The sequence below is a fragment of the Micropterus salmoides genome, unplaced genomic scaffold, assembly GCF_014851395.1.
Source record: "Micropterus salmoides isolate LMB-PRFRI ecotype aquatic unplaced genomic scaffold, ASM1485139v1 Ms_hic_scaffold_3, whole genome shotgun sequence".
Classification (NCBI taxonomy): domain Eukaryota; kingdom Metazoa; phylum Chordata; class Actinopteri; order Centrarchiformes; family Centrarchidae; genus Micropterus; species Micropterus salmoides.
Window position 1 is genome coordinate 1,564,992 of NW_024042261.1, and position 26,565 is coordinate 1,591,556.

The window sequence follows — 26,565 nt, forward strand, 5'->3', positions numbered from 1 at the left end:
AAGCTCAACTGCATTGACTGTTGAAAATCTATTCAATTCAATTCAGCACCAAATCACAACAACAGTTAAGAGAGTGCTGTCTCTGTGCTATTATAAACTCTAAATCCTGACTGAAAATCCTCAAACTATTGCTATGTAGAAAGTCACACAGCTGTTTAGCAACTGCTTTCTCAAGGATCTTAGAGAGAAATAGAAGGTTAGATATAGGTCTATAGTTATAGTATAGCTAAAACATCTGGATCAAAGTTGGGTTTCAAAATAATAGATTAAATTTCACCAGCTACAGTAAGGACTTAGTCTTGACTATGGTGTGCATGCTCTAACAGGTAAGCTAGCCGGTGCCCCAGCTACCAAATTTGTAATTTTGAATATTTAATAAAAAACAATCAGACCGTTCTCATCTCAGGCCGTCCAATACCAACGCTTTCAGACAAAGTGACAAAACGTAGTTATTTGATGTTCTGGGGCGTCTTGTACAGACAGGAAGTGCTAGCTAGCTAGCTACGTTTGTTTTAAAGGTACCAGTACCCAGTCAGTACACACATCCTAAACCACAGAGAGATGGAGCTGACTGTAAACCCACTTAAAGCCATCTGATGTCAGTCTTAAACAGAATCATTAATGTTAATGGAAGTTAGTGGACATTACATGATCATAAGTCACAGATTTTAATCTAAAAGGGAAACATTTATTGAAAATATTTGTGTGTTTGCCACAAAAAATGTGTATTTTCTTTTTCTTTTTTTTGTATTACAGTAAAAACTAAAGATAAAAGGGAAGTTAAGTTGTACCTGAAATTAAAACAAAGAAAGAAGATGAAGTGACCGTTAAAGTGGAAGTGCTGACACTGGGGTGAAGTTGCAGTTTAAGTGTAATTAATGAATAAAGTTGATTAGTGAGTGTTAAGTTAAAGATGAAGTCAGTTGAAATGTTGAAAGTAGTTTAAGAATGAGTAATTCAGGAAATGAAATAAGCTGAGGTGAAGGGGGGGGGGAAGAGTTGCCTGTTCAACTCTGAAAGTGTCAGAGCTGAAAGCAGTTAAAGTATCACATAAAGTGCTAAAGGAGAAATATCAGATAAAGTGTATGAGCTGAAAGCAGTTCAATTGTCAGTTGAACTGGTTTAAGGATCTGACGGGTCAGTTGAATTGTAAGAACAGAAAAAAGTTTTTTCTACTTTCACCAGTGCTAATATCCAGTACTGTATGGTAACATTGATTTCTTGTAAAAGCCACAATTGAAATTTTTTAAGAGTCAACATTATTTCCCAGTTGCCTTTTCTGTACCTGGAAGGCGTGTTTTGTGGGAGAACCTGCTTTTGTACTTTATCAGGAACACAGTACAAACAAGGTTATTAGATCCCTTGAGGGCAGGGAGAAAAAAAACGTGTGTGTGTGTGTTCAATCTGCTAACCTATCTCTACTTCCTGGAGGGGAGGGGGAAAAAACCTTCTCAGGTAATTGTGGCTGGACTGGGTGTGACCATAAAGAATGACAAACAAAAAGAGAGTGGCTGGCTGCTTGTCATAGCAGGGAAATAGTGGATTTTACCACCCATGTTCATCTCCAACAGCAAACACAGCAGTCAGCAGGGGAAACAGGAGCTCTTGCCTTCTCTAGCTGGTAGCACTTACAGTGGAAAGGTAAGCCTGTGCTTTCCTGTGACCTTGAAAAGCATTCTGCTTGTTTATTTAGCTTGAATGTGAGTGATACCTCTTTCTTTTTATTTCTATTCTGGTGTAAATATATCTCCTGCAGCTACAGAAGGGCGGGGGGCTCTTGGATCCAAGGAGATTCTACAGTTAGTGAAGTTTGCTCTCAGGCTCTGCAAGCTTTGTCATGGCCGAATTAAGATGAATGAGGTCCTTGTTCTCAGAAAGATCAACACAAAGATCCAGTGAACTCTGAGTTATATAGGCTGCCCACTTAAATTTAAAAGATTTGGATTAAGATTAGTTGTGGGGGAGTTTAAGATGTTTGTTTTTGGTCTCAGTTTGTTTCAAGGGCCTGTCTTGCTGGGTAACCCTTGTAGAGATCACAGCTATGTAAAGGTACAATGACGAGTACTTTGACTGGAGACAAATATCATTTAAAGTCACTTCACAAACAACAGCTAATGGACATGGCATGAACTGTATTTTAACTGTGTATTTGTAAAGCCCGAGGTTTTGACTAAGTAAGGCTTTCAGCTTTTGTCTTTAACTTCAGAGGAAGATGTTATACTTTGTTTCGCAGCTCCTCTAAAGTTAGGTCAGTATATTCAGGTAATAAACCATATACAGTGTATGTTTATCCTTCCCCCACTTATACCCTACCACACCCCCATTGATTGGACTGATTCATTGGACTGGAAATTTAAATGTACTCCTGTGCTACAAACATGGCAGACTTGCGAATGATGGCATATTCTCAGTCCTAGTACTCCTGGACACCACTGATCACAACATCATGTAAGACAGACTGAGGCACTGGATGGGGATCTTTGGTACTGCCTTAGAATGGTTTTCATCCTACCTGTCTAATAGGAGGTTCTGTGTCTCTGTGATTAGCTATGGTGTGCCTCAGGGGTCGGTCTTAGGACCCATTTGATGTGAGTTCACTTATGCGGCATTCAGACAAACCGTTTTCCTCGCGTGAGTACATTTGCTGTTCACACACAACGCGAGAAGGCGATTTTAACGCGATAACGTGAATAAACACAACTTGCCATTACTACAGCTGTATGAACCCAAAGTAAACATTTTGCTGTGATCAAATAGCAATAAACAGATTAAACTGATGCCGAAATAACTACAACATGATGCAGATTTGTTAAACATATGAATTCATGCTTTGTCAGGTCTGTCAGAAAGACAGCAGGACAACAACTTCTAAAATGTTTGTTTTCTGAATGGAGTTTGGATCGATCAGGGCTATGCTATGCTAACTTGGTCACAGTAAAGTACAATGATATCTGCAATAAAGTTACAGACACATATTTTCTGAACTCACCAGGTAATTGAACCTCCTCGCTTTCTTTTCTCCAAGTAATGTCCAGTTTTGTCCGGTTTGTATATAAATATGAAGTCGTAGTCCGAGAGAGCTAACGACGCTAACAACAACACGGGAACTGGATGTGCATGGAAGCTAGCTGCTGAGAAGCTCCAGTGAAGATAAATCAACGTTGTAATCCCAAAAACTTAAGTAAAAAGCTAATTTAATAAAAGCAGTTTACTCCGAGCTCCTCCTGCGGCGTTAGAGCATAATCCAGTCCGACTACGGGTGTTTATTTGTCCAAAGGTTGCAGTGCAGCTCCCCACTCCTCTCCCTCAAGTTTAGCAGCTCTCAGCCGGCCAGCAGATTTTCAATCTCCCGCTCTGCCCGGCCCTCTCCACACATTGCTCTGAAGCCGTCAGTGACGTACGGACAATCTCAACACTGATAGGCTATCGCGACTCAGCGTCATGCGACTTTCTCGCTTGAGTTGAAAATATTCAACTTGAAAAGTTGAGTTTGAAAAAAATTAATCGCATATTAAATCGTAATATTGGTAATATAAATAACGCAATTAGATTATTTTCCAAAATCATTCAGCCCTATTTTAAAGTCTATTCTAAAGCATATTGGGAGCCAGTCTAATGAAGCAAAAACAGGGGTGACGTGATCATATTTCTTTGTTCTGGTCGAAAGCCTGGCAGCTGAGTTCTGGACAGTCAATCACTAGATTATTGGGTCAAGCAAGGAAAAAGGCTGTTGCAGTAATCCAGGCGTGATGAGATGAAGGTCTCAGTGTCCTTAAATGTTAACATTGACCGTATTTTTGATATATTTTAAAGATGGTAAAAACACGATTGCCAGTGTCCAGCTGTGGACTGTAGCTCAGGGGGTGTGGAAACAAGAACAAATTGAGCAAGAGACTTTAATTATAATTTCAGTCTTTATACTAATGCTATAATTTAAAGTTTTTCTTTAAATCATGGGCTTCTGTCAACTACAATATCCACATATGCGTGGTACAAGTATCTGAATGTGTAGAACAGACCACACAGAGAGATGCTGTGGCTACAATCATTACAGACTGTACCATGAGGGGGGCGTGGCATGAGCGAGGGGCGTGGACGCTTTGCAACAGGCCTGATGTGATCTGAGTCAGCAAAGAAAGTCATAATTATGTGATAATGTTTCATAATTACTATTCTGGGTTTTTGAATGTGGCATTAGAACACTGATTTCCTCAGTTAGTGACAGTTCATGTCCCAGGTCAGTAAAATGTATCTGAGTCACAGTATTCTGAATATGACCGCTAATGCATGATTATGATCTAAGACAAGATTTTCACTTACTACATCATAATTATGAGATACTTCCTACTTATGATTTACTTGATTTACTATTTAAGAAGAAGTCAGTTTCAATTCAGCACACAATGCAAAACCTTCAGTGTCGCTCTGCTGCTTGTATCACTCCGCTAAGCCCCTCCCACCAAACCCACATGCAGGAGCCAGTTGCCCTGCAAAACCCAATCCTGGGTAGGGCTCGCTCTCCACTGCGAGAGTCTCGCCAAGAACCCAGTCCCTCTCGCATCGACTTATCTTCTCAAAGATGCTATTGTGATGCTTTGCAGCCCAGGGCAGGGCACCCCAGGCTTCAGAGGCAGCGGCACAAAATCTAGCAGGATGAGAGGCTAGTATACTCCTGCCCCCACTCAAAAGTTATTCCGTTTGTCACCATGCCTCTTTGCATTGAACACAATGAGCTAGTTTCAGCAAAGTTATTTTTAAATAACCTTCTGCAGCTTTAACTTAAAAACTCTTTCAAAAATTCTATTTACATTTGTAGTTAAGCAAATAACTATATAACAATACAGCCTTGTAACATAACCTTACTTAACAGTATGACATGTAATTCACTTCATATATCTAGATAAGGATAGGAAGTTTTTTTATAAATTATGTAATTTAATTTATATTTTAATATTTTTAGTCCAGGAAAAAGTCACTTTTAGAGGCACCGATGAAGATAAGAAATGTGAAGACTCTCGGTAAGACCAAAATCGGTTAGGTTTACTGAAGAGTAAACGCTCATACTGATAAAAACAAAGTGGGGGAACACAATTACACACAGACACAAGTGACTCAATGTAACCCATCCACCGTCATCTAAAACACAATGGTTTTCCTGAACCTAACAAAAACCATGAACTTTTCCTAAACCTTACAAAAACCACAATCTTTTTCTGAACCTAACCAAGTAGTTTCGGTGCCTAAAAATAAACATCTCATACGGATGCTGAAGGGTATCTTGTGCGTCAAATGCCGACACTTTGTCAGGTATTCTCAAAGCGTCAGTATTTGGCACCCTGAGATGAGAACGTGTTGGGATATTATGTTATTCTACTTTGTTAAGTTAATGTCTGTATGGGAGTAGCTGTTGCATTTTGTATTGTCATTGTGAGTTGTCTGTAAGTGAGAGGATGATTATTATTCTCTAAAAGTTTGCCTGCTAGGAAATCATAAAGCCTCCACCCCCACCCTTTCTCTGTATGAGAGATAGGGCTGTTGAAATAGGCCTGGAAGTGATCTTGAGAATAAGGGAGCGACGGGTCAATATTTGTTTAGGAAACAGACCTTCATGTACGCTACAGTAACTGGTCTGTGACTGCCGTCTGTTTGTTATAGACCTACCTCCATTGCTGTCGTAAAAAATAAATCATAGTTCAACTTTTGCCCTTTTGTCATTTCTCAGTGTGATGTAATCATTTATAATGAACTAAAAGATATTTCAGAATGGATGCTTAAATGTACAAGTCACACTGCTTGACAAAGAGAGACACAATGGGCCCAGTAGAGAAACATGGTTATATGAAATGGTCCAAACACTTTAGTGAAAGCTGTTCATCCAGGACATACACCAGAAGGGTCTCTTGCCTTCCACTCAGGTGTCAAACTCAGGGTGTTGCAGATACCTAGCACGGCCTTTAACAAGCCAGATATCTGATATTTGGAACTTTGGTTTAACTCACCCCTTGTTCTTGTAGATGCTTAAACTGCTCTTCATTTTGGTACATATATATACAGCTTTCCTGTGAGACCAGGCTGCAATTTTAAAAGGAATTTCCAGATGGAAGTGAACTTTGGGTGTTAAAAGGCTGATTCCTGGATATCAGTTCATCACCTCTTTGTTTTTGGACAATTTGTCATAGCCGTGTCCTTATAGCTAATAGCTACAGATAGTGCTGCATGTCTATTGATAGTTACTATCACCTTACTTACCCCTTCTTGTATTTGGTGGTTCTGCTAGGGTGGAGGGATGTTTGACATGCTGTATGACTGGTTCTGGTGGGACAGAATCTGGCTGCCTGTGAACCTGACATGGGCTGATCTGGAGGACAGGGAGGGCCGGGTCTATGCCAAAGCCTCGCATCTCTATGTCACTGTCCCCTATGCCTTTGCCTTATTACTCATCAGATACCTGTTTGAAAGGTAAGATTCATACTCACCTACATGATTATACCAACTAGTCCTCCAACCTAAACAACAACAAAGATTTTTTATCCATGCCTCCCAAAACATATGAGTGAACCCCGTTCACCTGAGTGAAAGTCTGGGGTGGACTTTCTCACTATTTATAATAAGTCACCAGACTTCATCCTTTGCTACCGTTGTACAGCCATTAGAGGTCGCAGCCACAAATCACATTAATATGGATCATAATAAGATGCTGCACAAACATTCTATAATATCATTTTTTGGGGGAGGACAGTTTTGGTTATACTGTAACTTGACAAATTACGACGCAAGTCCTGCTCATGGGATGATTGGCTAATCATTAGTCCTCCAGCGGTGCTCATTGGATCACTAGCCTTTTCAGCTGAGAAACCGATATTTCATGTCATGGTGCCATGACCAGAATCAGTCAACTCTGTGGAGTGGGATAATTCAAAGGTCTGGACCCAGGCAAGTACAATCAGCCAACCATGTCTCCAAAAATGTGTCAGGTACAACTGGATTTACAAATACGTTTTCTAGAAAACATTCCATGAGAATTACATTTTTAACAAGGAAAGATGAATGTATCTGGAAAATGTTCACTGTTTGTTCCCTGCAGTGTCTGCCCATGAAAACTAACGCATAAATCTAGTTTTAATGGATATTTTAAGGCAACTCAAAAGAGAGAGGGTGGTAATTATAAAGTCAACACTGACTTCAAGCATGAAGCGGGACATATTTAACCAAAACCAACATCTTCCCATAACCTTAAAGCGAGACTATAAACATTGCTAAACAGCAACCCTTTTTACCACAAGTTGCAATTACAGGACAATGGCAAATGCTAAACCTTAGTGTAATAGTCTCAGTAATATCAGTTACACATCAGCACTGTATAATAGCTAACATTAGCCACCATCAGCAACTGGTCATACCAGACCAAATAATGCTGTAGCAGCAAAACCAACTGTGCTGAATTGAGAATGGGACAAGTGACATAGTTTAACGTTGTCCTTGAGTTTGGTTATTCTGAATATAACATGTATGCTCAAATCTTCACCCTGACCTCTGATTTGTGTGTGGTATACAGATAATTAGATTGGGAAAAAAACATTGCCAGTGAACATAATCCATAAAGCAATTACATTTTCTCAGTTATTTGGGAAAGCAGAGTGTATAAACATATTTTAGGGGACAAGGTTGGTCCTGTGCAATGCAACAATCTTAGCAAAAGACTGGAGGCTGAAAGGAACAGCTATCCTAGTAAAAAAAACAACATGCCAATTGTACCTAAGTTAACTCTGTGTTTAGAGTTTGGAGCTCCCTCTGGCTAAATCTTTTAGCATATTTTCAAAATTTTAAATTTAACAATATCCATGTATAGAAATTAGGTGGAATAAAGTGAATTCAACAGCTCTTTCAGAAGTTTATTACAAAAAAAAATTTATGACAAGAACCACAGCAGAGATTTTTTACATGGACCAACAATGAGGTGGTACTGGGACGATAAAGCGATTTTGGTGATGCACAAAGTAAATACGGCGACATGCACAGTACAAAATATTTTAATAAAAATACCAAAACTAAAACTCTGTTTTCAGATCAGAAAGCCAGATGTGAGTGCCTGCGTCATTGTTTTTAAAGTCCTGTGTTACTACTAAACTAAAACGCTACCCTGGAGTTTTAAACAAAAACAGGGTCGGCAGTGTTTTCAAACTATTAGTTTTAGGTCTTCGGATTCGCCATTTTAGTTTGGACGGGAAGTGCAAACGTAGGAACAGTGTTGGCCAAGCTACTTGGAAAATGTAGTGAGCTAAGCTACTAGTTATTCTACATTAAATTAAGTTTCACTACACAAAAGCCACACCCAGCAAGCTAAGCTACAGCATCATGGCAAAAATAGTTTACTATATCTAAGCTACTTTGAATTTTTTTATATTTTGTAGTTAATAAAAATATACCCGCAAAACTTATATAATAGCCCGGGCTTTTATTTGCTAAAATCACTAAATTGACCCAGCCTATATTTGGGACAGGCATCCATATGGGACAGGCCTTTAATTCTTTTTGCACAAAACAAACAGAATAATACTTGTATAAAAATGATCAAATAATATCAAATACACGTAATTCATTTCATCTAGCGCTGACAGATGGCTTGTGCGCTTTTATTTTGAAGGCAGCAACTAACGAAAACAACAACAGGGTACAGGATGAGAGAAGTGCGGCAGAGGTTAGCAGACAGAGAGCGATGGACTTCACATGACAGGATTCACAACAAATTTTTATGAAAAGCTGTTTGATTCTTTGCGTCCGGGTGGACCCTTACAGACTAAAGGAATATAAATAATCATGGAATGACACATTCGGACTTAACAAGCGCTTCAAAGGTAATGCATTCAGCACTTTTTTACCTTTCCTCTCGTACCATGCAGGTTAAGAATTAGACTTTGGGGCTTGTTGTTTGCGTTAAATGAACTGAACAACTGAATTGTGGAGAATCTAACCAATCTAACGATGTGTAGCATGTTCATACGGACATATTGATAATACGTTTAAACATTAATATTTGTGTTCACGATCTAAGCAGCTTAGAAGCAGGTAAAGCAGGTGACCCCGCAGGGTTTAAGAGGTTCCCCTTCGAGGGAACTCGAACTGCGTCGGTGACGACACTATGGAAACGCCTCTGGGCGTGGCAGGGCTGAACTATGAATGAAACTACTCCAATCCTATTGGTGTTACTAGAACGGTAGTATGTGACGGCGTAACTGGAGGGGTATATAAGCACGCCGGTACATAGGACACATTAGCTTCTTTCTATTCAGCAGGCACTCTGGCTATGTTTGGAAGCTCCATCATCCTACCTGAAGTGGATGACAGTGTGTCTTTCCATGTGAGCGTTTCATCACGGCTGGTGATACCTATGGGATGTGCGTCTCATGCCTGGGTATGTCGCACACCCAGGCAGCTCTCGAGGGGACTGCCTGCAACCATTGCGAGGCCCTGCCCCTGACGGTGCTGAGGTCTCGAGCGGCTCTTTTTCTAGAGGATGGCCGGATGCGCTCCCCCCGTGGCACAGGACCCGCGGTCACTGAGGTGGCACAGGCCCCACGGTCGCTGAGGCGTTGCGGCGGCTCCGATCCTGGGGATCGCAACGCGAGATCGCCGAGGGTGCCAAAATGGCTGAGGCCTTTTTCCGGCCCTCGTCCGTGGAATCCTCGTCCCCGATCGGGAGCCCGTTTCTCGGTTTCTCCCACTCGAGGGGTGAGTCCGGAGAGGCTTGCACGATCTGGCTCTGAGGAGCTAGATGTGCTTAGCATGGAGAATGACTTTGGGGAAACGGAACGTCATCAGCCCTCGCCAGGATACGAGGAGTTGTTAGAAGTGGTGACGCGGGCTGTGGCCAAGCTGCACATTGATTGAACACAGGCGGTGCAGCAGCCGTCGGTGGGCAGCAAACTAGACGAGCGAGATGACGTCCGATTTGGTGGGCAAGGCCTACATGGCAGCGGGTCGAACTGGTGCCAGCCTGCACACGATGGCTGTCTTGCAGGCATACCAGGCCGATCTCCTTCGGGACTGTGACGTAGGGGAAGGTCCCTCTGAGGAGGACCTGACTGAGCTACATAGAGCGACGGACTTAGCTCTCCGTGTGACCAAGGAAACGGCCTGTTCCATCGGCCAATCCATGGCGGCTTTGGTGGCTACGGAGCGCCATTTGTGCCGATACTTCCTGGTTCCCAAGAAGGACGGAGGATTGCGTCCGATTTTGGATCTGCGGTCCCTGAACCAATCTCTGAGGAGATTCAGGTTCAGGATGCTTACCATCCCCGCCATCATCAGTCACATCCAATCCGAGGATTGGTTTGTCACAATAGATCTGCAAGATGCTTATTTCCACATCTCCATCTGTCCCTCTCACAGGAAGTTCCTGAGGTTCGCCTTCGGGGGCACGGCTTACCAGTATCGGGTTCTTCCGTTCGGCCTAGCACTATCTCCCCGCATGTTCACCAAATGCATGGATGTAGCTCTGGCCCCGTTGAGGCTCCAGGGCATCTGCATACTGAACTACATCGACGACTGGCTCGTCCTGGCCCAGTCTCGCGAGTCCTCGCCCACCTTCAGCGTTTGGGGCTGCGGCTGCTGACACCCGGCCAACGGACTACGTTCCTAGGGGTGGTGTGGTACTCAACGACGATGTGGGCCCACCTGTCTCCCGCACGCGTCGAGTCCATTTTGTCCACAGTGGAGTGCAGTTAGGCCGCGCCATCACTGTAAATGATGCCATGGTGCAGATGTGGCCGAGGCTGCGTCTGTATGCGTTTCCCCCCAGTCGCTCTGTTCCTGGGGGTCAAGCACCTGACCCTTAAGATGACCTTTCTCCTCGCTATCACCTCTCTGAGGAGGGTGGGAGATCTCCAGGCACTTTTGATTTCTGCCCGATGCCTGGAGTTTGGCCCGGGGAGGGTCAGGGCCATCCTACACCCTTGTCCAGGTTATGTCCCTAAGGTTCCGGCCAGACTGGCAGGGTCCACGGTGCTGCAGGCGTTTCATCCCCCACCTCATGTGACAGCGGAGGACGGGAAACTTCATCTGCTCTGCCCTGTCAGAGCACTGAGTATTTACACTCTGAGGTCTTCCCGGTGGAGGAAAGCAGACCAGTTGCTGGTGTGTTCGGGTCCCACAAGGCTGGGCTCCCCGCTTCTAAACACACCATCAGCAACTGGATCATTCAGACTATTTCCCTGGCCTATCAGGTGCACGGTTTGCCTTCACCTATGGCCGTAAGGGCGGCTTCTAGGGCCCTCCTCGCAGGGGCGTCACTCCAGGATTTGTGTGACGCCGCTGGCTGGGCCACCCCTCACACTTTTATCCGGTTTTACAGTCTGGACCTTCCTTCTGCACCCGGCACCCGTGCGCTCTCCTCCTAGTTGTGCCGTCAGGTTCTGCACGCTGGGGGCAGGCGGGGTTTCGGCGCGGCTCCGGTTACGCCGTCACACACTACTGTTCTAGTAACACCAATAGGATTGGAATAGTTTCATTCATGTTCAGCCCTGCCACGCCCAGAGGCGTTTCCATAGTGTCGTCACCGACGCAGTTCGAGTTCCCTCGAAGGGGAACAAGGGTTACATGCGTAACCCTAGACGTTATATACATTCAAAGAACTTCTATAAAAACCAGACCAGGCGTTTAATGGGGACCTGCGTTTATTTGTCAAAATGTGTTCCAACACCAGGCCAGTAAAGGAGGTAGGCAGCTATTTGGCATTTGGCTATTAATTGAAGTTTTACGGTATATATTAAAAAGAAAATATATACAAATTATAAGCCTAGTTTATAATGAACCATCTTCATTCCACTGTAGCAAAAAACAAAGACTAAAAACCTGCTCCTTACTGTTACTGTAGTGTGTGTGCGAGAGAGAGCTAAATCAGACACACTGTGCAAAATGTATTTCCTCGTGCAACAAACTGAGAACTATTGTTGTTTGTTTAAAGTTAAATTAAAATTATCACATTATTATAATTATTAGGGCCCGAGCACGAACCGTGCAAGGTCCTTATTGAAACTGAAAGGATTATTATTAGGGGCCGAGCATGAAACATGTGAGGTCCCTTTTGGAACTGAAGGAATTTTTAGGGCCCGAGCACAAAACGTGCAAGGTCCCTATTGAAACGGAAGGGATTCTTTTTTTCTTTCTTTCTTTCTTTTTTCTGCAATATAACCTCAGTTTTGGAGGCCTAAACATACTCGAAAACTCACCAAACTTTGCACATAATTCAGGCGCACCGAAAAATTTTGTATTTTATGGGTTTTGTGCATGGGCGTGGAAAAATGTCTCACTAGCGCCCCCTACAGAGCAGCCCCTGGACTAAGTTTCGCCTACGTGTACAAAATTTCTGTGGTACATGTTTCATGTCCAGACGTACAAAAAAGCCTTTTGGAGACATTGCCTAAACCCAACAGGAAGTCGGCCATATTGGATTTAATGGTCATTTTTGGCGATTTGACACACTTTGTACTTTGACAAACTCATTCTAGGGATAAAGTCCATTTTTTTTCCAAATTTTCACTGTGCAGTCTAAACCAATTGATGACTAAAAATTGTATAAATGGTTATTACCAGTTGACCAGTTTGCCCATGGCGTGCTGTTGAAAAATGATGATAAAACAGGAAGTTGTTATAACTTCAGTATACATGCTCACATCAGCACCAAACTTTACATGTATAATAAGAGTCCTGGCCTGAAGACATCCATATGCCAATATTCACTCAAAGTCATAGTGCCACCTGCTGGCAACAGGAAATGACTTTTTACGCTGTAATGTATTAGTCCTAGCAGGTTGGTTATAACTTAACTGTACATGCTCAAATCTGTACCAAACTTTGCATGCTTCATAACGAACCCACCCCGAACACATCTACACATCTATATCCACCTGTAGTTGTAGCGCCAAGTGCTCTGCAGCGCCACAAAGGGGACACAGGAAGTGACGTCTAAAACCTTCGTGCAGTGTCCGAAGTGTCACAGCTGCACGGGCAGGGCTCCAGAATCTGTAAATGTAGTTAAACTAGTAACGGCGCTACTTGTAGTGACGCTACTGCCCAACACTGCATAGCAAAAGGTCTGCAATTTAATTACAAAAACATAGTAGTGTAGAGGTAGCCTTACAGAGATGCAACCATTCCCACCATGAGAAAGCACTTGGCACTTGGCAAGGAAAACAATGTAGTATACCTACTTTGCTGTTAATAAAAATTATGAATATTAATATTTGGAAATATTAATAATAATAATTCTCTCGTTTTCGGGGCACCACCTAAAGATTTGCTGTCTGCCAAAGGCTTTAGGAACCTTAAGTATAGCTTAATAATTATGCAATTATTTCCTCATGATCAGTTAGTAGTAATTGTTTAATTATCAGTCTAATCAATCAGTCAATCTCATATCGAAGGCGTAAATCCTCCGTTACAGTGACCTGGAGTTAAACAATACACACACACAGTTAATAATTACGGTGAAATTTATTAGCTAAATAAAGGTGTATAAAAGTGCGGTTAAATATACATCAAAGAAAGAAACAATGGCTAAACAAACAGGATGCACACAATGAGAATGTAGTGCAGTTCAATGTGAATTTAGTTGGTCTGAGTTATTGTGGAGAAGGATTTGATTCTAAGAAGGAGAACTAATAAACCAATGAAGGTTAAAATGAAGGGCAACTGGACTTGGTTGAAGATACTGGAAGACGTTTCGTCCCTCATCCAAAGGACTTCTTCAGTTCTGACTGACTGGCAGGGAAACTCAGCTATTTAACCTCAGTGGGGTCGTTATCCCGGGTCATCTATACCGCTGGTTCGTTAGTGTTCCTTGTTGCTGTGACGACAGTCGTTACAGTCGTTAAGACTACCTGTGGCCAAGACTGAACGACCATCGTTGGTATCTTCACCTGAGGCCAATAGGTTACGTTTGTGCGTAAGCGCCCAAGCCAGAGAGAAGGAACAGAACCACCTGAAGGGGGCACTTACAGCCTGTGGATACCCTAAATGGACCTTTGTGAAAACAGCCACAAGATCCAAGAAGAACAAAACTACAGGGGAGGAGGAAAAGAAGGTCAAACACAACAACATTGTGATTCCATACGTGTCTGGAGTATCAGAGAAACTCAGGAGGATTTTCAACAAACATAACATCCCTGTGTTTTTTAAACCCAAGAACACACTAAGACAGATGCTGGTACACCCCAAAGACCGCACACCCAAACACAAGAAAAGCAATCTAGTGTATGCGGTCCAATGCAGTGAGGAATGCACAGACCTGTATATTGGGGAGACTAAACAACCACTACACAAACGCATGGCTCAACACAGAAGGGCCAACTCCTCAGGTCAAGACTCTGCAGTCTACTTACATCTGAAGGACAGAGGACACTCGTTTGAGGACCACCAGGTGCACATTTTAGACAGAGAAGATGGATGGTTTGAAAGAGGTGTCAAGGAAGCCATCTACACCAGGGTCGAGAAGCCGTCATTGAACAGGGGAGGGGGTCTACGCCACCACTTATCCCCCACTTACAATGCTGTCCTTTCATCACTTCCCAGGAAACTCAACAAGCGTAACCTATTGGCCTCAGGTGAAGATACCAACGATGGTCGTTCAGTCTTGGCCACAGGTAGTCTTAACGACCGTAACGACTGTCGTCACAGCAACAAGGAACACTAACGAACCAGCAGTATCGATGACCCGGGCCAACGACCCCACTGAGGTTAAATAGCTGAGTTTCCCTGCCAGTCAGTCAGAACTGAAGAAGTCCTTTGGATGAGGGACGAAACGTCTTCCAGTATCTTCAACCAAGTCCAGTTGCCCTTGATTTTAACCTTCGTTGGATAACTATGACCTGGATGACTGAGAATCTTCATAGACAGAACTAATAAACACAAGTTATGATAATAACTAGGTTAAATTTGGCTAGGATTAAACTAATGGATTAAAAGACTATTGGACAACAACTCAACCACAGAATGCCGTTGGTTTCTTACTGCTTATGGTTTCTCCACCGTCTGGTGTTCTCGGATCTCGTCTTGGTTGAGACGGCTTAACAAGCCGTTGGCCGGTCGCTTTCTCTGCCAGGGAATAATATGATTATTTGCTCATATTTTAAATCAAATACTTTCCCACAATAAAACGTTAAATGTCGAACAGTTATACCGCTCTTAGTTTTAAGCATTTGGTAAAAAGGAAACTATTAAGTAAGAATGGGCATTTCCTTAAGAAAATGCGTGTGAGAGCTGGTAGCTTTTTTTTGCGATTGCTTCTGCTATCAGTGCAATGTGCGGCTCCATCAGCTAAGAGACTCAATGATGTGCTGCACACTTGTTCAGCAAACCTATGTGTTAAGTTTTGCCCGTTTTCGTTAACATGCTGTGAGTGGGGTTTGATCCATCAATCTCTGGATCCGGAGCAAGAGCATGACCTAAACCACCGGACTACTCAGATACACTGTGAAGGGAGGGCTTTCAAGTTTCTTTGTCAATCATGTGTCTTATTCTGACAAAAAAAATGCCTCCTAAGCACCAATAGAAGGCATGTTTCGCTTATAAACATATTTTCTGTGATATCTACTCCGCTGTTGAAGAATAAAATGAACAGCCAAAGAATTATGCTGTGAAAGACTTAATATCATGTAAACAATGATTGCATTTAGAAAGACTGACAACATAGAATTTTGAGAGTAACCACTGCAAGTAAGTCAGTAAGGACTCCACATTTTGATAGCATCAAGTTCAAACAACTAACAGCTGTGTAAATTCACAAGCTATAATATATTAATATTGTGAAGCAAATCAATGTCAGGCACAGGAAGTAGTATTCTGAGGACTGTCTCTTTACCACTACACTATTGGATCACACAGGTTTTTGAGTAACATTTTGAAGTATTGTTGAAGATAAAATACACTTTCCTTAAAAAATTTAACTTTTCTGTTGTCCTTTGTTTTTTTTGTTACAGCTTGAGCAGCTGAGCATGAAAATATAAAGCATGAGTCAACACAATAATTACAGAGATAGATAATTCAAGTTGAAGAATTGGATGAGCAAAAAAGACAGTGGGCTAGCTGTCAATGCAGCCATTTTTATCAGATGAAACAGGCACTTCACTCCTGGTTTCAATAGCAAACCACCACAAGAATGACAATTACCAACAAAAAAAGCTATTTTCTAAGCAGACACGTTTAACAAAATTTTTGTATTTCAAACAAATTTAAGACTTATTAGCAAATTTGAAATCAACTTTCTTCACCTCCATGCATCATGGGAATTCTGAAGGACGGGGTGACATAGAGCAGCCTAAGTCCATCATTCTAAATTCCCATGATGCATGGCGTTGAAGAAAGTTTTGTTAAAATCTGCTAACAATTATTTGGCCACAATTGTGGTTATTCTGTTAAAAGAAACGTTAAAGTATCACAAAGACAAACCTTTGCTGTTACCACTGACGTGTGGTGATGTTTATTAGCACATTGACCCGGATAAAAAAGAGACTGGGCGAAACAGCTTTAACATCCTGCACGTGCTTCCGCAGACGGCATTCAGTTTTTAGGGAATGATCACTTTTCAGCACCTGTCTGCTCTGCTGTCCAGTCTTTCTGGCCACGTAAAATCTGTTTTCAAGTCTGTTAACACCTTATACAGCGTTAAACACACAGTTAAAAATGGGGACATTTCCAGGGGCCGCTTCAGACGGGGATCGGCCACCAAAACCCGGGACTGTCCCCGGAAAACGGGGATGTCTGGTTACCCTAGGGTAGTCTCCGATTTAGCCCTCCGCTAACATGAATGGGGGTAAAATTGTATACGTGCGTCTGTTTGTCTTTAATATTATTTTATTATTGTGTTATGGTATTTTTGTAAGTTTTTTGGTAAGTTTGTGAGTAAGCACATCGTGAGCAATGTACAATCCTGAGTCAAATTCCTCGTATGTGTACACATACCTGGCAATAAAGCTGATTCTGATTCTGATATAGCTGCTAAACTCTCAGTAGCTCACCATCATTTAATGGTTGGAGCTGGAGACAAATGAGCTGTTTCTGCTCCAGTAGAATGGAAGCTACAATCATGGATCCAACAATGAGTCTTATAACCCATTCAAAGCAATTATTGGGCATTTTCTTCCCTGCTGCAGCTGCTGCTCTAACGCAATACCGAATGCTACTCTGTCCAGCTTTAAGGAGAATACACTGTAACATATTATCCTCTTTATCTACAATGAGTGTAAAGGGCATGTTTGGATCTAGTAGACCAGTGTAGTCAGTCTGTTTTGTCTGAGTTAATGCTGTGTCAGCTCTTCTGTCCATGTCACATTGTGTCTTGGTCTCAGTCCATGGCTATGCATTATAGATAGAAGTTGAGCCTGCAGGGATGCATCCCTTGCCATTTGAATCATTTTAGTGGACACACTTTCAGAAATTAAGTATACACTTCATTTTTCAACAGATGTTATGTTGCATGGCCTTCGCCATTGTTCACTGAAATACACTTCTTGTGCACTTGTCAGTTGCCACTCACGATAATGTCCCATCCAATGCCCTGCATCTTTTCTCCTAACATTTGAGTTCAGAGCCAGTAAAATGTGTGGGACCACATTATGCATTGTAAAATACTGACTAAACAGATTTTGTGGCAATTGTACGTCAGCTGCACATTTGTCTTATGTCCAGTACAACCATCGTGTTGTTAACAGATCAGTTTCCCCTTTCTGTGCAATGCAGTATAGTCTTTGTGTCTCGGAAACAGCATTCCTTCCTTGCTCATGTGCTCAATGGAGCAGAGTGTGACCTGCTGCGTTAGGATTCTTATGTGCGATTTGCCACTTGTACATAAACTACAAAATTCAATTCTATTCAATTCAATTTTATTTATATAGCGCCAAATCACAACAACAGTTATCTCAGAGCGCTTTTCATAAAAGAGCAGGTCTAGACCGTACTCTGTGATGTTATTTACAGAAGCCCAACAATTCCCACCAAGAGCAAGCACTAGGCGACAGAGGCAAGGAAAAACTTCCTTTTAAGAGGCAGAAACCTCGAGCGGAACTATGGCTCAGGGTGGGCGGCCATCTGCCTCGACCGGTTGGGGTGAGAGAGAGAGAGAGAGAGAGAGAGAGAGAGAGAGAGAGAGGGGAGGGAGGCAGCCTACACAATATACACACACAGAGTTAGAGACAGTAAAGGTGATGTTGCTATAGACTAAATGAAAAATGGTACAGATATTTATAGTAGTGTTAATGGTAACAGTCGTAATAATAACAATAGGACTAGTAACAATAGTTGTTGTAGCAAAGGGTGTCGAGCAGGAACACGGGGGCAGCAGGTGACCCGCAGCCACAGATCCAGACTCCACAGCTCCAGAGCCAGAAAACCTGCAGGAAGTGATAGGAGGAGAGAGGAGAGGGACGAGAAAGCACAAGACTACCAGAAAGGGGAGAAGTTGTGTTAGTAACATGCAATAATGGGATGAGGTTGCACACAGAGGGAGAGAAAGTAGAGGAGAGAGGAGCTCAGTGCATCATGGGAAATCCCCCGGCAGTCTAGGCCTATAGCAGCATAACTAAGGGATGGTTCAGGACTCACCTGAGCCAGCCCTAACTATAAGCTTTATCATAGAGGAAAGTCTTAAGCCTACTCTTAAATGTAAAGATGGTGTCTGCCTCCTGAACCCAAACTGGGACCTGGTTCCACAGGAGAGGAGCTTGATAGTTGGACACTCTGGCTCCAAGTCTACTTTTGGAGACTCTAGGAACCACAAGTAACCCTGCATTCTGGGAGCGCAGTGCTCTGGTGGGGTAGTAAGGTACTATGAGCTCTTTAAGATAAGATGGTGCCTGACCATTAAGAGCTTTGTAGATAAGAAGATTGATTTTAAATTCTATTCTGGATTTTACTGGAAGCCAATGCAAAGAAGCTAAGACAGGAGAAATGTGATCTCTTTTCCTGGTTCCTGTCAGAACACGTGCTGCAGCATTCTGGATCAGCTGAAGAGTCTTAATGGACTTTTTCGAGCAGCCTGATAATAAGGAATTGCAGTAATCCAGCCTAGAAGTAACAAATGCATGGACTAGTTTTTCTGCATCATTTTTAGACAGTATGTTCCTGATTTTCGCAATATTACATAGGCATGTACGACATGTCCAGATCAAAGATAACTCCAAGATTCCTCACAGTGGTGCTGGAGGCCAGCCACAAGTGACTTGCTTTCCTTTTCCAAACACAACCAATCAAAATGCTACACTTATTCACCAGGTCACACACCCACTCCTCACATGTGTAAACACTGACTGCTTAACTGATCACTAACCAATCACTGCTTCAGTATAGGCTTATAAAGAAGTTAAGTTAAGTTTTTCTCAATTGCTTGAACACTATAACCAGCCTTTTGAGCTAAAATTTCAAAACAATAACTCAATTTTTCAAAGAGCGCACCCATTTCCCTAAACTCCACACAATTCCCTACACCATGTGGTCATTGAGAAAGCACTGGCATTCAATATTGTTCACTCAATCAGCACAGGTTGAGCTCAATTAGCACACATCCACCCAGATGGAAACACAAACAGTCAAAATTTATAACACACCAATCAGAAGCTTCAATAGCTATAAAAAAGAGCCAGAGTCAGTTCATTCATTTCAAATTCAAGGAAGAAGATGAGGAGTAGGAGGAAGAGCAGTATGGAGAGGAGTAAGAGGTGAAGGAAGAGGAACAGTAGGGGTTGGATAAGATTAAGATGAGGAGTAGGAGGAAGTGAAGAAGGAGGGAGGAGGAGGAGGTGGAGAAGAAGGTGGAGGAGATAGAGAGAAGAGGAGTAGGGAGGAGGAGAGGGTGGGGCAGAATAATTTGTTGTTTGGTGTGTTGTACTGTACAGCACACTAAGGAATAAAAAAAATGTTTACATTTGTTATTTCTTTTATTGTGTTCATCATGTGAAAAGGTTTTTGAGGGGGAGAACCACAAGCCATGTCATTAATAACCAGTTTATTTAGTATTGTTTTGAATTTATCTCACCAGTGTGTCAGACTGTGTTGTAGTGTGTGTGTTTTTGAGTGCTTGTGTGTTATATCTGAGGGCAAAGTTTAGTTTTTCAGCAAGATTGAATGGTTTTGAGTGGAAAGCTTCATTTTGACCTGAAAATTGGATGTTTGGAGAAGTGGGTGAGAAGTTGTGGATTTGTGTTTAGACTTTCGAGAAAAAAGAGGCATAATTTCAAGAAATGTGTTTGAGCAATCAAGAAAAATTTTAAAGGTCAGATACCTGTTTTGAACAATGGATGCCAACAATGGACAGAGAGCAAAGGAAGTAGGAGGGAGAGGCAGGGGACGATAACAAGAACAAGTTCAAGGAGGAAGAGTTTGAAGACGAGGATGACTTGGAAGAGGACTAGTTGGATGAGGACGAGGGCAAATAAGAGAAGGAAGGAGAGCCATGTTTGATGAGATCAGGGCCTTATATAGGACTTATTGATCATGTGATCAACCACAGGTTGACAATGAGAGAAGCTGGACTGAGAGTCCAGCACAACTTGTGACCATAATTTGAAAAGAAAGAATTTGAAAGAAATTAGAACAGGTATGCAAACAATCTAATAGTTATTTCAGCAGTACAGTACTATAAAATAAGTATTATTGCTTGGCAATAAAAGTAAAAATTATATTTTTGGTTTATATATGATTATGGTTTTCGTTTCTTGTATGCTACTGTATACAACACTGTGCTACTGTTACAACAGTAATGTTTAGCCAAATTTCTGTTTCAACATTGCATTGGTGTTTAAAGTGTACTTTTCAACTCCTCTCAGCAGATTTCTTTCACTTTAGAACACAATACGGAAACGTACACAAAGGCCTATGAAAGACAAAAGAGCTTTAAATTTAGAACAACAGTGTGTAAATGGTATAACCAATAATTTACTATTTTGAAGTGTTTGCCATCTGATGCAAAAGCCTCATTTTGGGATGTGTTTATGGCATTTTGAATGCAGTATTTAATTTTGAAGGACATATGCAGCATTTTGCATTTTGTGTGAGCAATGTTGGGAAGTGTGTAGAGTTTTGAAAAAAGGCGACATAGTTTTGAAAACGTGTGTAAGCAGTTGTAAAAAACTGTAATTTCCCTTACACCCACTCAGTTTACGTATATTTTACATTTTGAATGCAGGTGTTGGTTCCATTCATTTCAGGTTTGGTATGAAAATAATTTAGCGGACTTGCTTATGAATACAAAACTTGCTTACAAATACATCACAGTAAACTCATCACAGTCTGAATTAATTATTGTCAAGGTGAGATTACCTTTAAGGAATGCAATTTAAGTGCAGATTGGTTTGAAACTAAACACTTGACAATGAACCCACAAATGCAGTCCATATATTACATATTCTAGATTTCTAAAAATCATTAGCATGATTTCCTAAATAGTTAGTTGTGATGTAAAGTACCATGTAAAGTATTGTTTTATACAAAATCTCTGTAATGGTACTTCACTGTAAAACCCTGCTGCTTAACACTACTACTACTACCAATATCAGAATCACAATCAGGTTAATTGCCAGGTACATTTTCACATACCAGGAATTTGCCTTGGTATAAATTGGTGCTTACAGTACACATGAACATAAAAAATTTACATTTAAAAAGTGAGGAGATCAAAAAATGTACATGTATACAAAAAATACAATAATACTATAATACAATCCTGACAAGTATGTGCAAAGGTCGGCAACATGAGCATAAAGCACAGTTGAGCGTTGTTGTAAAGTGTGGGGTCAGGAGAGTGTATGAGTGTGTGTGTTTGGGGAGGGGGGCAATGAGAGTCAGTGACAGTGGGGACCCGGGCCTTGCCATCGGAAAAAGACTGTCCTTGTGGCAGGAGGTTTTGGTCCCGATGGACCGCAGTGGAGTCAGGCATGCTCAGCTGGGACAGAGCTGGGACAATATTACTGTAATTATGACTAATTATTATTACAATAGTAATAACTGCAAATAATAAAGGACTCTTATTTATTCATTAATTATTTATGTTATATGTAAATAAACATTATGCACTATATGTTTTCTACTGACACTGATATTGTTAGAACTGAACACGGTGTGTGTTTAACATGTTCCAGATGGATAGCAACGCCACTCGCAATCTCAGCTGGGATCAAGCAGAGAGTCCATCTGAAAGCAGTGGACAACCCCATCCTGGAACTCTACTACGCTACTCAGTGTAGAAATCCTGCTCAGGTAAACAAAGTAAAAATCAAATCTCAGTTCTGTCACTAATATTTATATTGCTTTTAACTACATGAGAACTGCACTGTACACATCTCTGTTCTAGATGAGGAGGCAGGCAGGCATTTAGCTTAATTGACTGTTGCTTTACAAGTGGGCGCTTTCATTTTCCTATCATTGTAACATTAAATATTATACAGTTATTACACAGACAGTTTTACCACATAGATGCCAGGAGAACCAAATGAATCAGACAGTCCACAGTAGTTTTATAGTCTGAAGCTCCTATTAGGAAGTGAAAACAAATAAGATTAATGTTTCAACCCAAACTGTCTGTTGTTAAGCCCTGAGTATTGCAGAGCTACTTACTGCTTCTGAGCTTAGAACAGCTGTCCAATCCAATGGGAGAACAAAATATACATTCTGGGTGCCTTCCTTTGGGTTTGACTTTATTGTTAGTGGTTAAGATAACTGGATTTAACTGTGTTTGATTTGTTTTAAACCTGTCTGCTTTTCTGAGTACTCATACTGCTTGTGGTATTGGACTCTGCTGTAATGAAAATGTTGTCAAAATCATGAGATCAAGAGGACATGAAAAACAAGAATCGTTTGTCTCATGTCAAGATAATTTAGATTAAAAAGTCCCTTCACCCAAATAAAAAACATATATTGTTGTATATTTTGAAGATGTGACCAACCTTCTGGATGGTCAAGAGAACACAAATAATAACTGGTGTCCTCCTGTGTGGTGTCCCACATGGGTTAACACCTGGTCCACCTTTTTGTTTTGTGTTTTCAGGCAGCTGCTTTGTCACAAAAAATACATTATAAATGATCATTATTATGCTGACAACACACAAATCTGTCTTGCTGTAACAGTCAGTTGGTCCATTGTTGGATGATCCAACATCCAGAATCCATTACTGCAATGTGCTTTTGTCTGGCCTGTCCATGACAGCAACGAGGGCTCTTCACTTGCTCCAAAACACATCAGTCAGACCAGCCTTACTAGCTCTAAAAAGGCTGATGATGTTTTACATGCCCCAGTGTATTTGCATTGGTTACCAATACAAGCCAGAGCTTCATTTCAAAATCCCTCTGACAAGGCTTTAAATGGACTTGGCCGTCTTATTACAGTGTAATTACCTATAACTGTTCACTCTCTTCCAGGTACACATTGTTGGGCTATCTAAGAAAAGCAGTTTGTCAGTAAGACAAGTTGAGCGCTGGTTCAGAAGAAGACGCAGTCGGGACCATCCTGGAGTCCTGAAAAAGTTCAGAGAAGCCAGGTCACTACTCTGTGTGTGTGTGTGTGTGTGTGTGTGTGTGTGTGTGTGTGATGATAATAATAATAATGCAGTACCTGCGATAGCCATACATACCTGCCTCCCCTCTGCTTCCTACAGTTGGAGGTTTCTCTTCTACCTGTTGGCGTTCATCGGAGGAATAGTGGCATTGTACGATGTGAGTAGCTTATATCATTGCAACAGGAACCCATATCAGCCAGAAACAGTTTACAGAAGGAAATATTTTACTGTGAAAAGCAGATTAAGACAGCTGTAGTTACATTCACAAGTTACTAGCGACATTGTGGGTGTGGCTGTATAGCATTCATAAAAGCTTTCTTCATGTACATTTCTAATAAATTGTAGAAATATAATAATTTTTCTCACTGTTTTTGTAGAAAGAATGGCTTTATGACACTTCCGAAGTATGGACAGGTTTTCCAAAGCAGGTTTGCATGCTTTTGTAATACACCATAATCATAAAAATATCAGAAAATACAAATGAGTTTCTAGACAAATGAGACATCCATAGTCATGCTGAAAGACAACAGACTCTCCTCCTGAGTATATTATCCAGGATTGACTATAAGTTAAAGGGTCTGACCAAGTCCTTACAGGACAAATCTTTTTTCTGACTCTGATTCTGTTTCTGTGTCTCTCTGTCTGCAGTCCATGCTGGAGTCTCAGTACTGGTATTATATCTTGGAGATGAGCTTCTATGGCTCTCTGCTTTTCAGCATTGCCTCTGATGTAAAGAGAAAGGTGAGTATAGATTGTTAGAGGCCACCACAAATAAAAAAAATCTCCTGCACTCCTGATGTATTAATGCCCAGCTAGAATTTGTGGTTTTATTTTATGCCATTATAGCTCTGGACATTCAAGTCTGTATTATTTTGAATCCCAAACGTGCAAAAAAACCTGTCCATTATTACTCAGCCAGTGATATGGGCTGTTCAGCATTTTGACACAGTGAACCACCAAATCCTGCTGTTCACCTTATAAGAACCAGGCATCTAATCTCATCTCAGCACCACCTTGCTTTGAGTCCTACATTAGTACCAGTACATCAGTATCCAACTCAGTTCCGCCTCGCTTCCTTCAGAAATCTGGGCATCCTGATTAACAGCTAACTAACTTTCACTTAGCATGCTGCATCTGTGATTTGGTCATGTTGCTTCACACTATATAACCCAAAAGCCAAAAATGGCGTATGCCAAAATATATTCAGACTTATAAAAGCGTGCGTACGCACACTTGTAAGCAAGTTCCCTTTATAAATCACAATCAACTTGAAATGTGGCAAGTGAGGGAGCTCCAAGTCCGACCCTTCAAACGCCCATAATTGCCTATAAATGGTCAGTGAAACGCCCCTTATTAATATTAATTCGTCCTGACTGCAGGAAGAAAAGGAGGCAAAATCTGACAGAGAAGCTACAAAATGAGATTTAACTCAGTGTGACACTGACGTTCCTTTTGGTAAAGCGTAAACATGTTGTTTGGTGGGTAAAAAACGCACTTTCACGCAACGCTTGTGCACCGGAAGAAAGGGGGCACCGGAGCTCAACCCCTTTATGACAGATCTGCAGGAAGGGGCATCCCTCCTGGGTAGTTACGTCACTGACCGGAGGGGGACACACAGATGCAAGACGGGATGACTAAGGTACTAATTTGGATCCCCCATTTGAAAAGAGAGTAAACCAAACGCATTCCATCTGTGTTTAAACATTTGTTTACAGCCCACTCAGTTAACGAGGCTGGCGATGAGTTAAAAGAAATAGCCTGTGACTTGTTGTAAATGACAATAAAATAGTGTTGTTTTTCCATAATGTGTTACAAGCAGCGCATCACATCCAAACACTGGCGCACAGCGTTTGGCTCGATAAGGCAACGAACATGTGATAAAAATACATGAAACTCTGCTCACATATTTGTTCGACTGACACACATTGAAAACGGCATCAATTTAAATATAATTTTTCCTCCTGTTCACCTTATTTATGAGAATAAATTTCAATGCATGTATTATTCTCAGTCATTTTGTGCGCCGCAAATGATCTTAAATTAGCCTATGTTTTTAATCAAACGAGTATTTAGAAAGGCTTTAAGCCTATACTACTCAGTGGTAATATTTCGATATTTTTTACACAGTAGTAGGCCTTCATTTCAAACAGTTTCATCCTTCTGCCATGTGTTTCTCATTTCTCCTCTTTATGTGCATAGGCATGGTTCAGAGTTTACTTCAGTAAACTCTTTTTTTCCGTCAAGTTTGTTTTTTATGAGACCCTGCCCCTATCAATATATATATATATCAATAATTGATTACAAGGTAAGTAGAACCTGAGCGATATGAACCTATGAATTATTATATTCAATTGCACTTGAGCACGTAAAGCAGAAAACAATATAACAAACACTAAAAGTACAACCATCACATTTCTATATTAAAAAGAAAAACTCATGTAAGACCTGGTTGATAAAAAACATTAGTGCAAGCGATCAATCAATATTAAACTATGCTTAAAAATACATAAAGTGCCGGAAGTGCTTCAAGCCGCCTTGTTAGGAGCAGATTGTTTGTTTAGGAGCGCTATGGAAGTTGGGATGAAGGACAGCTTATAGCGTTTACTTTTACATCTTCCGTTTCCCTGAAGGTAGAACATCATATTCAGAGTGCAGAATATGGGAAGGGTCCTTCAGAATTTTCTAAGCCTGGGAGACTACCATATTTTCAAAATGGTCTGAAGGGAAGTGTAGTCTTTCTTTCCCATAACCTTTTGAACAACCTACTGTATTTCTCAGCTTTGTATTTATTAATACGATATTGTGTTACAAATTTATTGTTTGATAAATGTGATCAAATGACTGATGTGATTCAATCCCCCCCCTCCAGGACTTTAAGGAGCAAATCATCCACCACTTGGCCACGCTGGTCCTCCTATCATTTTCCTGGTGTGTGAACTACATTCGTATAGGAACGCTGGTCATGCTCGTCCATGATGCCTCCGATGTTTTGCTGGAGGTCAGTCACATCCACACATGGTCTTAAACG

At 41.4% G+C, this 26,565-nt stretch overlaps 1 protein-coding gene across 1 annotated transcript in view; it reads left to right on the plus strand.

Moving 5' to 3' along the window:
- The first annotated feature begins 1,481 nt into the window (after nucleotides 1–1,481).
- cers3a (ceramide synthase 3a) overlaps nucleotides 1,482–26,565 on the plus strand; it is a 36,874-nt gene continuing 11,790 nt past the window's right edge. The window contains exons 1-8 of the mRNA XM_038694004.1: nucleotides 1,482–1,641; nucleotides 6,278–6,459; nucleotides 22,125–22,242; nucleotides 23,401–23,519; nucleotides 23,637–23,694; nucleotides 23,915–23,965; nucleotides 24,186–24,278; nucleotides 26,407–26,535. Of these exons, the coding sequence (XP_038549932.1) occupies nucleotides 1,555–1,641; nucleotides 6,278–6,459; nucleotides 22,125–22,242; nucleotides 23,401–23,519; nucleotides 23,637–23,694; nucleotides 23,915–23,965; nucleotides 24,186–24,278; nucleotides 26,407–26,535 (837 nt within the window). The 5' untranslated portion in view covers nucleotides 1,482–1,554. The remainder of the gene's footprint in view (nucleotides 1,642–6,277; nucleotides 6,460–22,124; nucleotides 22,243–23,400; nucleotides 23,520–23,636; nucleotides 23,695–23,914; nucleotides 23,966–24,185; nucleotides 24,279–26,406; nucleotides 26,536–26,565) is intronic.